The sequence below is a fragment of the Melanerpes formicivorus genome, unplaced genomic scaffold (assembly GCF_026170545.1).
Source record: "Melanerpes formicivorus ecotype bairdi unplaced genomic scaffold, bMelFor1.0.p_v2 SCAF_19, whole genome shotgun sequence".
In the NCBI taxonomy this organism is placed as follows: domain Eukaryota; kingdom Metazoa; phylum Chordata; class Aves; order Piciformes; family Picidae; genus Melanerpes; species Melanerpes formicivorus.
The window spans coordinates 12,167,104-12,180,495 of record NW_027142371.1 but is presented as its reverse complement, the minus strand read 5'-3'; the positions used below and the strand labels follow the sequence as shown (position 1 = coordinate 12,180,495).

General features: G+C 48.8%; 1 protein-coding gene across 1 annotated transcript in view; it reads left to right on the top strand.

Moving 5' to 3' along the window:
* Nucleotides 1–13,392, top strand: part of STK4 (serine/threonine kinase 4) — a 56,582-nt gene that overhangs the window by 21,259 nt on the left and 21,931 nt on the right. The window contains exon 10 of the mRNA XM_068150101.1: nt 12,486–12,643. Within this exon, the coding sequence (XP_068006202.1) occupies nt 12,486–12,643 (158 nt within the window). The remainder of the gene's footprint in view (nt 1–12,485; nt 12,644–13,392) is intronic.

Below are 13,392 nucleotides of genomic sequence, written 5' to 3'. Positions count from 1 at the left end.
AAGAGAGATGCCAGTTTATTCAACCAGAGCAAAAAGTGCTCCATCATTAATGAACTCACTCCATGGCAACACAGGCTGAGATTTCCTCACATTAAAAGTTGGCCACATATCACTTCATGTCTATTGAAGCTTATGAGGACAAGTCTTCCCATAATTATAGCCTATCTCAAACTAAATCAAAGCAGAACATTACCTGACAGGTCTTGCTAATAAGAAGGTGACCTTAAATGACCATAAAAATCAACATTACATATCCTAACCTCTTTTAATTAATATAGGATATCTAAGGAAAAGAGTACTGGCAGTCACCCAATGCCATGGTGTCAAAAACTGAGGATTCTTCCTGAAAGAGGAGAAAGTCCTCACAGTAATTAAAGCTATTTAAGACCAGGTTACCTCCTTTTGGATCTCCTCTACACAAAAACTCAGAAAATACTATAAATATGTAGTAGATTTCTTCTGCCATCACAGATTTTCAGCAGAGACCTCACATCTTCCACCTTGTTGGCTTTCATTGCTAACTAACTCCAGCAAGTACATGACCTAGGCAGCGAGTTGTGAAAGTGCATCAATAAGAGGTGAAGGTTTTCTATCCTACATCAGCTGGCTCAGCTTCTGATGAACCTTAATGAGGAACAATCTCATCAACAGGGATGAAGTCTTCGGATCCAGCACACTGTGGGCCGGAGCTCAGGCACCCTCCCCAAATGATTTATAACCAAGGAAGCATTTGCTACCACCCATTCTATCCAAACCCCAGAAACTCATTTGCTTATCTAGGGAGAACAGAAAACAGCATAGCAATGAACACTTTTCTTTTTCCCCTGAAGCTTGAAAATCTGCTGGTAAAAAGCTAATTTGGTTATAAACTTCTGCAATTAAGGAATTCAAAGTTTATAGGTTTTTCCTTATTCCTATGCAGGAGGAAAGCTTCCTCCAGGGTGTGTTTTGATCCAGTCAGAAGTGAGTTTATTCTTAGAAGAGACAGGTTTGCAAATAGATGCAGTGTATGGGACAGAGCCATACTTACTCTGTGGTTTACTGCAACGCTGTCTCTTGGTTGAGTCTCCTGAACCATGCTGCCTCCTGTATGCTGTTCAGGGCTGGGGCAGTCACACTTCTCACCTTCCTCAAGACAGCACTTGTGTCAAAAACCCCTATGCCCCTGCTTTCTGTGCCTCACCATCACAAATGCAGGAGCTTAATGATAAAGTGTTGGGAACAGCAAAACCAGCTGTGGTAAACACAGACATATTTCTCCAGTGTCAGTGTTTCTGCAGATACTGATATTAACACATGATTAACTTTGTCTTGGTTAAAGCTTTGTCAAATGCTCAGAACAACGAAAGGTAGGCAAGCATCCAACTTAGATATAACTCTTCATGCATCAGTCTGTGCATTGCCATTATTCCAAGTCCTAGCATGCTGCAGAGGACCATTGTTCAAACAAAGCCCACAGCAAAAATCTCACAATGAAGTGACCGCATGTACAACTCCTCCCATGGCTCAAAAATCCTGTCTGCTGGGCTGCACAGCTTGATATCCTTTCTTCCTACTCTTTCTTCACAGAAAGAGTAATTGGCCATTGGAATGTGCTGCCCAGGGAGGTGGTGGAGTCACCATCCCTGGAGGTGTTCAAAAAAGGATTGGACATGGTTTAGTTAGTCATGAGGTATCACAGTATCAGTCAGGGTTGGAAGGGACCACAAGGATCAGCTAGTTCCAACCCCCCTGCCATGGGCAGGGACACCCCACACTAGATCAGGCTGGCCAGAGCCTCGTCCAGCCTGGTCTTAAACACCTCCAGGGACAGGGCCTCGACCACCTCCCTGGACAACCCATTCCAGGGCTTCACCACTCTCATGGTGAAGAACTTCCTCCTCACCTCCAGCCTGAATCTCCCCACCTTCAGGGGTTAGGTAATAGGTTGGACTTGATTATATCTGAGGTCTTTTCCAACCTGGTTGATTCTATGATCCTTAAACTGTGCCGGCCATTCTATGTCAAGTTTGCCAGCAAGGCTGCTAGGAAGAAAAAAGTCAAAAGTAATGCAGCTGGAGGAGTTATCTGTGAAGATTTGGCTGTACAATGCTGATGCAGTTCAAGAAGAATTTCATCACTGTAGGTGTTTCTATAAACAGTGTGGTATTTAAATGCATAATGCCAAGAGTGGTTTATGGTCCAGTTATGCCTAAATCGATCCATTTATTTTAAACACAGAACTGTACCACTGGACATTAATAACACTAAGTAGTGGGAAGCTGCTATGAAAAGCTCTTGTCTCCAGAGCAAATTAGAAGCAAAACACAGCCAATAATTTTGACATAGCTATGATGTAAATCCTGACAAGATGTGGGGTGCCTGCATCAGCTCTTTGGCTAATGTGCGTCTGATACAGCACCAGTTACAGCTACCAGTAATACTTTATTCAGTTATAAGCCTTCTGCCATCCATACTCATTCTTCTGGTCACATTACAGCTTTTATGGTCATTGCATTAGATGACAAATCACAGGTTAATTAGCGGGGAAGAAAAGTTTCCTGAGTCTTGGCAGTCGCACTTCTCTGATTTAGGTTGAAGCGTCTCCCACTGGCTGTCTCACCAAGCCACCAAGACTAACGAGCTTACTCTGAATCATTTTTCTAATAGGAAATTGCCAAGTTTGCATCTTAGCTCATTTAATTTGCTAATGAAACCCAATCTGCCCTCAAAAGGGGAAATGGCTTTTGAGAAAGGGCACGGCCACGCTTAGCAGTGTAGGCATGGGAAAAGCGCAGTGAAACCCAAACCATCCCCAACTGCATGGCAAGAATAAAGCCTGGAGCTTCTCACTTGAAACATTCACTGACTGTTAATGCAGTGTGCAGGTAAGAATTCTTATCTAGGCAAAGGCAACAGGAAGAAAGGCAGCAAGAAAGACACTCAGGGCAGCAGATGTGTCTTTTATTTCCAGCATGGGTAAACTGACTGATGTACTCCAGTTTGTACCTTCTGTTTTTGTATAATTAGTTCTAGTCTGTAGAGCAAAAAATTCGTATTTTAACCTCAAAATATTTCGAAACACTCTCCTAACATGGTAATTATTTACCAATAGTGAAGGCTGGAGTCTTGCCTAATGTAGGAAATGGGAAGTGCTGTGCAGTAGTGCAATATTCTGACAATTTCCTGTCAATTTCCCCTGAAGGATGCTGGGCAGAAGGGAGGTGAGGGAGGTGGCAAGGGGCAGGGCTGGGCGCGGGGGGGGGGGGGGCACATCACCCTGATGGCACAATGCCATCACCTGGCAACGGCAGCACAACAGGGGCAGTGCCCCGGGACACTATAAAAAGGAGCGTCCTCCTGTGTCAGCTGCCAGATCCTGGCCTGGGAGCAGCCCAGAGACATCCCAGAGGAGGCCCTTGAAGAGCCAGTGGAAGTAGTTGGTGAGGGCTGAGTGAGGAAGACGAGAAGCTAGACTAGGTTGCTGGCTATGAGAGGAGCCACCAATTTCTGGAGGTGCCTGAGGAAATCAGGATTTTTCAGCTTTGAGGAGCACTGCAAAGCATCCCTTCTGGAGCCAGCAGTTGTAAGAAATGGGATGTAGAGATGTTGCCAGGGCATCCAGTGCTTTGGAGCACCCATTGGTGTCCTGCCAGGCACAGGAAAATATTCCTGCCCCGAGGGTCGTTCAGGCCAGGGGCATTTAACCCCTCTCAAAATGCCCTGAGGTGGCTGCAGGTTGAGGGAGAGCAGGGCTGGGGCATCTCTTGGGAGGCGTGACCAGCCTGTGGGAGGAGGAAGCAGGTCCTGCTCACATGCTCAGGGAGTAGCCGATCGCCGGGGCCGGGGTCAGGAAGGAATTTTTTCCCCCGGGGCGGATTGGCTCTGGTCCCTGGGGGTTTTTTGCCTTCCTCTGCAGCACTGAGCATGACCACTTGTCAAAGCTCCTCTGGTCCCTTTTGGCTGGGTTACTGCCTGCTGCTCATGCACCACGAAGATGGCCTCTCGTGCCCTGCAGCTGGGGGGAGGAAGGCTTTTTTTCCCCAAGTGAGATAGTAAATGCCTGTGGGGTTTTTTTGCCTTCCTCTGCAGCACTGAGCACGGCCCCTTAAGGGCCAGGCCTCCTTTGGGCCATTCTGGCCAGGAGCCTGCTTTGTGCTTCCACGAAGGTGGCCTCTTGTGCCCCGCATCCGGGGGGAGGAAAATTTCTTTACTCCCAGGACGGGGAAGCTTCTTGGGTTCCCCAGGAGCTGCTTTTTCCTCTGTAGCATTGAGCACATCCCCTTGTCAGGCCTCCTCTGGTCCTTCTTGACTAGGTTCATGCTGCTGCTCATGCACCACAGAGATGACCTCTCGGGCCCCGCATCCGGGGAGAGGAAGCTTTCTAGACTCCGCGGCCGGGGAAGCTCCTTGGGTTCCTCAGGAGTTGTTTCTTTTCCTCTGTAGCACTGAGCACAGCCCCTTGTCAGCACCCCCTTGGGCCCTTTTGGCTCGGTTCTTTGCTGCTGCTGCTGCTCATGCACCATGGAGATGGCCTCCTGTGCCCCGCATCCGGGGGGAGAAAGCTTTCTACGCTCCTAGGACGGGGAAGCTCCTTGGGTTCCCCTGGAGCTGCTTCCTTTCCTCTGTAGCATTGAGCACAAGTCTTTGTCAGGGCTTCTATGAGCACTTTAGGCTCAGTTCTTGCTGCTCATGCACCACGGAGATGACCTCTCGGGCCCTGCATCTGGGGAGAGGAAGCTTTCTAGACTCCATGGCTGGGGAAGCTCCTTGGGTTCCTCAAGAGTTGTTTCTTTTCCTCTGTAGCACTGAGCAACAGCCCCTTGTCAGCACCCCATGAGCCCTATTGGCTCAGTTCTTTGCTGCTGCTGCTGCTCATGCACCATGGAGATGGCCTCTCGTGCCCCACATCTGGGGGGAGGAAGCTTTTGATGCTCCTAGGACGGGGAAGCTCCTTGGGTTCCCCTGGAGCTGCTTCCTTTCCTCTGTAGCATTGAGCACAGTCTTCTGTCAGGGCTTCTATGAGCACTTTAGGCTCAGTTCTTGCTGCTCATGCACCACGGAGATGACCTCTCGGGCCCTGCATCCGGGGAGAGGAAGCTTTCTAGACTCCACGGCCGGGGAAGCTCCTTGGGTTCCTCAGGAGTTGTTTCTTTTCCTCTGTAGCACTGAGCAACAGCCCCTTGTCAGCACCCCATGAGCCCTATTGGCTCAGTTCTTTGCTGCTGCTGCTGCTGCTCATGCACCATGGAGATGGCCTCTCGTGCCCCACATCTGGGGGGAGGAAGCTTTCGACGCTCCTAGGATGGGGAAGCTTCTTGGGTTCCCCTGGAGCTGCTTCCTTTCCTCTGTAGCATTGAGCACAGTCTTCTGTCAGGGCTTCTATGAGCACTTTAGGCTCAGTTCTTGCTGCTCCATGCACCACAGAGATGACCTCTCGGGCCCCGCATCCAGGGAGAGGAAGCTTTCTAGACTCCGCGGCCGGGGAAGCTCCTTGGGTTCCTCAGGAGTTGTTTCTTTTCCTCTGTAGTACTGAGCACAGCCCCTTGTCAGCACCCCCTTGGGCCCTTTTGGCTCGGTTCTTTGCTGCTGCTGCTGCTCATGCACCATGGAGATGGCCTCCTGTGCCCCGCATCCGGGGGGAGAAAGCTTTCTACGCTCCTAGGACGGGGAAGCTTCTTGGGTTCCCCTGGAGCTGCTTCCTTTCCTCTGTAGCATTGAGCACAAGTCTTTGTCAGGGCTTCTATGAGCACTTTAGGCTCAGTTCTTGCTGCTCATGCACCACAGAGATGACCTCTCGGGCCCGGCATCCGGGGAGAGGAAGCTTTCTAGACTCCGCGGCCGGGGAAGCTCCTTGGGTTCCTCAGGAGTTGTTTCTTTTCCTCTGTAGTACTGAGCACAGCCCCTTGTCAGCACCCCCTTGGGCCCTTTTGGCTCGGTTCTTTGCTGCTGCTGCTGCTCATGCACCATGGAGATGGCCTCCTGTGCCCCGCATCCGGGGGGAGAAAGCTTTCTACGCTCCTAGGACGGGGAAGCTTCTTGGGTTCCCCTGGAGCTGCTTCCTTTCCTCTGTAGCATTGAGCACAAGTCTTTGTCAGGGTTTCTCTGGGCCCTTTTGGCTCGATTCTTGCTGCTGTCTTGCACCTCCAAGGCACCACTCAAACCCAGGCATCAACTCTGAAACAGGTTAAGGAAAACAAAAATAAAGTCCTCTTTCCAATTGTAACCTTTGTGTTGTGTGTCCTTGAAAGAGTTTTGGGGCTGAACACCTCCTGAGATTTCAGGCACAAGGCAGTCTTACTGTTGCCTGATTCATGGTGAGTGCAGGGAGTGGAATGGAATGACAAACTCTGACACAGGTCCAGGGGCTCCATCCACAAGAGCTCTCTGCAGTTAGGCACACTTCTAAGAGACTCCTAAGTCTGGTGTGGCCAGCAGACTATTACCTGCTGCTGGAACCAGCAGTTTCCTGGACACCCAGGAGCTAGGAGTCAGGGAGAGGAATCAGAATGAGGTCATTACAATAGATGAGGCAGTGGTCAGTGACTGCTACACCACTTAGATGCACACAAGTCTATGGGGCCAGATGGGCTACACCCAAGGGTGCTGAGGGAGTTGGCAGATGTGCTCCCCAAGCCACTATCCATCATTTACCTGAAGTCTTGGTTAACTGGGGAGGTGCCAGTGGTCTGGAGGGTAGCAAATGTAACACCTATCTACAAGAAAGGAGGATCTGGGAAACTATAGACCTCTCAGTCTGACTGTGTCAGTCTTTCCAGCAGTGTGGCTGGAAAGCTGCCTGACAGAGAGGGAGTTGGGGGTTCTAATGGGCAAGCAGCTGAATATGATCAAGCAGTGTGCCCAGGTGATTGTCCCCCTGTACTCAGCTCTGGTGAGGCCACACCTCAAGTATTTTGCTCAGTTTTGGGCACCTCAATACAAGAGAGATGTGGAGGTGCTGGAGCCAGTGCAGAGGAGGGCAAGGAAGCTGTGAAAGGCCTGGAGAATAAATGTTATGTAGATCAACTGAAGGAGCTGGTGCTGCTTAGCTTGAAAAAGGAGGCTGAGGGGAGATCTCCTTGTTCTGTACAACTACCTGAAAGGACTTTGTAGGGAAGCTGGTGGTGGTCTCTTCTCACAGGTAATTAGTGATAGAATAAGAGGGAATAGCCTCAAGCTGCAACTGGGTAGGTTTAGACTGGACAGTAGGAAAAAAAATATTCACAGAAAGAGTGGTCAGGCATTGGAATGAGCTGCCCAGGGAGGTGGTTGAGTCACCAACACTGGATGTGTTTAAAAGTCATTTAGATGTGGTGCTTGGGGATATGGTTTAGGGATGACCTTGTAGAGTAAGGTTATCAGTGGGACTTGGTGATCCCGAGGGTCTTTTCCAACCTGAATGTTTCTGTGATTCTGTGAGTAGTTTCTGGTCTACCTCTGCATCAGACACTCCAGAAACATGCAAAAACCACCCATCCACACCCACAATTCTTTTACCATCTCCAGATCCCTCATTCATTTTGACCCAAAATCCAGACAGCCCACCTCAGGCCACTGCTGGCAGCTCTACAGTCTCCAGTGTCCTTTTATTTGGTACTTGAACAAGCCAGAGACACTTCAACATAGAACATAGGACAGATTACAATACCAGACAAAGTAGATCCTGTTTCACTTGGATCTGATCATATTGCAGTGTCCAAGGAAAGCAATATGTTTATCTGCTTTATTATTAAATTAAGTCCCACTCTTTAAATCCAAGAGACAAACTCATGCCAAGTTCCCACTGCCTAAAAGCCTGCAGCAAACAAAGCATAAAAAGGGCAAGAAAGAGTAAAAATGCTGCACTGCTTACTGGCACTGTATATTCTCACAGAAAAATTAAAACCCCAATTTCATACATGCTAACAGTTCACAAAATTATTCTGGCTCTCAAGCACAATGGAAATTGTGGCAAAGCATGCTCAAGGAGAAGGACTTGTGGGTGTCAGCTGATGATAAACTCAACATGAACCTGCAGTGGTTGCTGGTAGCCCAGAAGGCAACCATGTGCTGGGCTCCATCAAAAGAGGTGTGACCAGCAGGACAGGGAGAGGACTCTGCCCTGTGCTCTGGTGAGACCCCCACTAGGAGCATTCTGTCCAGTTCTGGTGCCCCCAGCATAAGAGGGACATGAAACTGCTTGAGATGGTCCAGAGGAGGCCAGAAAGATGATCAGGGTGCTGGGGAATCTTCCCTATGGGGACAGGCTGAGACTTGGGGCTGTTCAGCCTAAAGAGGAGGCTCCAGGGAGACCTTAGAGCAGCCTTTCAGTACTTGAAGGGGACCTACAAGAAAGCTGGGGAGTGACTTTTTACAAGGGCTTGCAGTGACAGGACAAGAGGGAATGGATTGAAGCTTGAGGAGGGCAGATTTAGACTGGAGATTAGGAAGAAATTCTTTCCAGTGAGGGTGGTCAGACATTGGAACAGGTTGCCCAGGGAGGTCATGGATGCCTCTTCCTTGGAGGTGTTCATGGCCAGGTTGGATGAGGCCTTGAGCAACCAGGGCTAGTGGGAGGTGCCCCTGCCCATGGCAGGGTATTGGAACTGGATGATTTTGAAGGTCCCTTCCAACCCAAACCATTCTGTGAATCTATGAAATGCCTTTTGATAATTCAGTGGTGCTGCAGGAGGTTGTTGTTCAGCAGTTGTAGTTAGTCATTTCCAAATACTGTATTTCCCCCCAAACTGCAAGATGTAGGGAAATGAGCATGATTATTTTAAGGGGCACTCTGAGTTCAGCTCTGGTATGTGCAGACAAGCTTTATGTGGCAGTTTGGGCTGGGTGCCTCCTGCTGCTGCCATACAGGGTGCACCTCTGGTGCCCTGGGTGTCCAGCCCAGCAGGTGGACACAGGAAGCTGCATATTCCATACCCATAATGTCCTGCACCCTATAAATCAATCTGCAAGGTCTCACACTTCCTCTTTCTTCCCTTGCTGCCCTTGTGGGAGATGCTCCCTATCTGGTAATGGAGGGGGAGTTTCACAGTATCACAGTATCACAGTATCGCTAAGGTTGGAAGAGACCTCAAGGATCATCGAGTTATCTCAAGGCCTCTTAGGCCTAATGCCAGGAGGAAAAGGGGAGAAGGGCAATCTCAGATCTGGCCAGCTGAGATTAGCCTAACAGTGGAGAGGGGGGAAGAAAGAGCCCTGGGGGTTTTGGCTGTACCCTCAGGTAGGGAGCAGGGAAGTGCTGGGAGGTTTCTGGGTATGCTCTAAGGGACTCTGTGTGCTTTGGGATCTCTTCTGTCACTGTGCTTGTAGCTTCTGTAAAACACTCACTGCTTTCCCATTTAAACTTTCCATCACTTCTGCAACCCCTTTGTCTGAGTCTCCTTCTGCCCCAGTGGGGGGCAAGGGAGGATCTGCCTCAGACTGTGACACTTAAAAAGAAAACCCAAAAAATAACTAAGCCAGTGTCATTTTAGTCTCCCATGCTGCAGACAATAGTTGTCAAGACACAGAGTAGAAGCTTGATTTACATTTTCTTCTTTTCCTTGGGAAGCCTGAATTCCTGAGCCCTGGGCTGGCTGTCAGTAAGCCCTGTGTGGATCAGCCCAGGTTGTTACAAATTCCTCTGTTTCTGCAAGATGTGCTGGTGTTAAGCACTGCCATGATTTGCCACAACAGCTCACCTCCTGCTTCAGCCAGGCTGGGCTGCAGCAGAGTACAAAGGGGGTGTTTGCTTCCTTCTAGATAAATGTTTTATCACTTAGCAGTAATTGGATTGCTGTTGTGTTGCAGTGATTATTCCCAGCAGCACATCTATTCTGCACTTCATAGATGTGTTCCCTGCCTGACCTTCACGCAGAGCCTGTCTGAAGGTGTCTGTCTTTCTGTGCTGGGTTAGGAACTGGCTGGAGGGCTGAGCCCAGAGAGTGGTGATGAATGATGCTACATCCAGCTGGCAGCCAGACACTAGTGGTGTCCCCCAGGGATCAGTGCTGGGCCCCATCCTGTTCAGTATCTTTACTGATGATCTGGATGAGGGGATTGCATCCATCATTAGTAAATTTGCAGGTGACACCAAGCTGGGGGCAGGAGTTGATCTGTTAGAGGGTAGGAGAGCTCTGCAGAGGGACCTTGCCAGGCTGGACAGATGGGCAGGGTCCAATGGTATAAGTTTGAACACATCTAAGTGCCAGGTTCTACACATTGGCCTCAGCCAACCCCATGCAGTGCTACAGGCTGGGGTCACAGTGGCTGGAGAGTGCCCAGGCAGAAAGGGACCTGGGGGTACTGGTTAATAGTAGGCTGAAAATGAGCCATCAGTGTGCCCAGGTGGCCAGCAGGAGCAGGGAAGTCATTCTGCCCTGTGCACTGCACTGGTTAGGTCACACCTTGAGGACTGCATCCAGTTCAGGCTCCCTCAGTTTAGAAAGGATATTGAGTTGTTGGAATGTGTCCAGAGAAGGGCAACAAAGCTGGGGAGGGGCCTGGAACACAAGCCCTGTGAGGAGAGACTGAGGCAGCTGGGGTTGCTTAGGCTGGAGAAGAGGAGGCTCAGGGGTGACCTTATTGCTCTCTAGAACTACTTGAAGGGAGGTTGTAGACAGGCGGAGGTTTGTCTCTTCTCCCAGGCAACCAGCACCAGAACAAGAGGACACAGTCTCAAGTTGTGCCAGGGGAGGTTCAGGCTGGATGTTAGGAAGAAGTTCTTCACAGAAAGAGTGATTGGCCATTGGGATGTGCTGCCCAGGGAGGTGGTGGAGTCACCATCACTAGAGGTGTTTAGGAAGAGACTGGATGAGGCACTTCGTGCCATGGTTTAGTTGATTAGGTAGTGTTGGATGATAGGTTCGACTTGATGATCTCCAAGGTCTCTTCCTACCTTTCCAACCTGGTCTATTCTATTCTATTCTATTCTATTCTATTCTATTCTATTCTATTCTATTCTATTCTATTCTATTCTATTCTATTCTATGCTGTGCTATGCTATGCTGTGCTATGCTATGCTATGCTGTGCTATGCTATGCTATGCTATTCTATTCTTGATCTAATTCTGTACAGTGAGGTTTTGGGGTTTGGTTTGTTTGGCTTGTTTTGGTTTGTTTGGCTTGTTTGTTTTTTTTTCCAAAGGGGAACTACTGGCAGAGGTAGAGCAATTTGTCTTTGCTCCAGTTGTCCTGGTGCAAAAATGTAAGCATTCAGTTCATGCTTGAGCTTTTAGCTGACCCTGGAGAGGCAGTGCCATGCAGGGCTTTGCAAAATGCCTGGTGACATTGGAGGCTGTGTGGAGCCACAGGTCTCTTGCTCTCAGAACCCAACCACCCTGCCAGCAGTTCTCAGACTTGGCAGAAATGTGTTCTGTATTTAACATGTCTGTAGACAAATAACTTCCTACAGTATGTCATAGCTGACCAAGGAATTGATATGTACTTGTCTGAGGATGAGACAGTATCTGCCAAGGAATTTCTGGATCACTGGATGGCAGTTTTATGGAACTTTGTGTATTTTGCAGTGCATGCAACCTGGCTGGGATGACACCCCACACACACCTTTCTACTTGGTAGCAGTTTAGAATAGAATAGAATAGAATAGAATAGAATAGAATAGAATAGAATAGAATAGAATAGAATAGACCAGACCAGACCAGACCAGACCAGGTTGGAAGAGACCTTCAAGATCATTGCATCCAACCTATCACCCAACACCACCTAATCAACTAAACCCATGGCACCAAGCACCCCATAAAGTCTCCTCCTGAACACCTCCAGTGATGGTGACTCCACCACCTCCCCAGGCAGCCCATTCCAGTGGGCAATCACTCTCTCTGAGTAGAACCTCTTCCTAACCTCCAGCCTAAATCTCCCCTGGCACAACTTGAGACTGTGTCCTCTTGTTCTAGTACTGGCTGCCTGGGAGAAGAGACCAACCTCCACCTGTCCGCAACCTCCCTTCAAGTAGTTGTACAGAGCAAGAAGGTCTCCCCTGAGCCTCCTCTTCTCCAGGCTAAGCAACCCCAGCTGCCTCAGTCTCTCCTCACAGGGCTTGTGTTCCAAACCCCTCACCAACTTTGTTGCCCTTCTCTGGACTCGTTCCAGCAAGTCAACCTCCTTCCTAAACTGAGGGGCCCAGAACTGGACACAGGACTCAAGGTGTGGCCTAACCAGTGCAGCATACAGGAGCAGTTCTTCAGTGCCTTAAGCTTGGTTGCCTGGTACCATTGTTTGATGGGTGGGCTGCAAGTCTTGAGGCCAATCCCTCCAGCATTGTAATCACTTGTATGGTGGACTTTAAGCTTCTCTTCTGCAGTTTTCTCACTGTGCAGTCAGTTACACGATCAAATAGCGGCAGAAAAATCGTGCTTTGAAAAAAGCACTTGAGCAGCACTACCTGGTTCAGTCTGTGCTAAAGAAAAAAACCAAGAAAGAAACCCCTCTGGGGTATAATCTAAGTCTGTATGACTGAAAGGATATTTTTCAAAGCAACTGATCTTTATTTTTCATTGGTAATATTTCCAGGGAGGGATGAAACGATGCAGCCAGCCAGACCATCGTTCCTTGAATATTTCGAGCAGAAAGAGAAGGAGAATCAAATCAATACCTTTGGGAAGAATGTGTCTGGCCAGACGAAAAATTCATCTGATTGGAAAGTACCACAGGATGGAGACTACGAATTTGTAAGTCTATACTTTGAAATCTAATCAGTGTGACAATCTTGAAGAGTTTCAGTCCAAGCTGCTATAAGATTACTCTGTGTTTTGACAGGCTAATGGAAATATGAGGAGATTCTAATTGCTAATGCACTTGGAATGGGGCTTTTTGGAAGACTCATTTTCTGTAGGTATTTCTTGGTAGTTACAACCAGTCATCACCTGCATACTTCCCTGGTTTAGAAGAACAGAATAGAATAGAATAGAATAGAATAGAATAGAATAGGTAGAGTAGAATAGAATAGACCAGGTTGGAAGAGACCTTCAAGATCATTGCATCCAACCTATCATCCAACACCACCTAATCAACTAAATCATGGCACTAAGTGCCTTATCCAGTCTCTTCCTGAACACCTCCAGTGATGGTGACTCCACCACCTCCCCAGGCAGCCCATTCCAATGGGCAATCACTCTCTCTGTAACTTCCTCCTAACCTCCAGCCTAAACCTCCCCTGGCGCAGCCTGAGACTGTGTCCTCTTGTTCTGGCGCTGGTTGCCTGAGACAAGAGACCAACCTCTGTTTGTCTACAACCTCCCTTAAGGTAGCTGTAGAGAGCAATAAGGTCACCCCTGAGTCTCCTCCAGGCTAAGCAATCACAGCTGCCTCAGTCTCTCCTCACAGGGCTGTGTTCCAAGCCCCTCACCAACTTTGTTGCCCTTCTCTGGACACGTTCCAGCAAGTCAACCTCCTTCTTAAACTGAGGGGCCCAGAACTG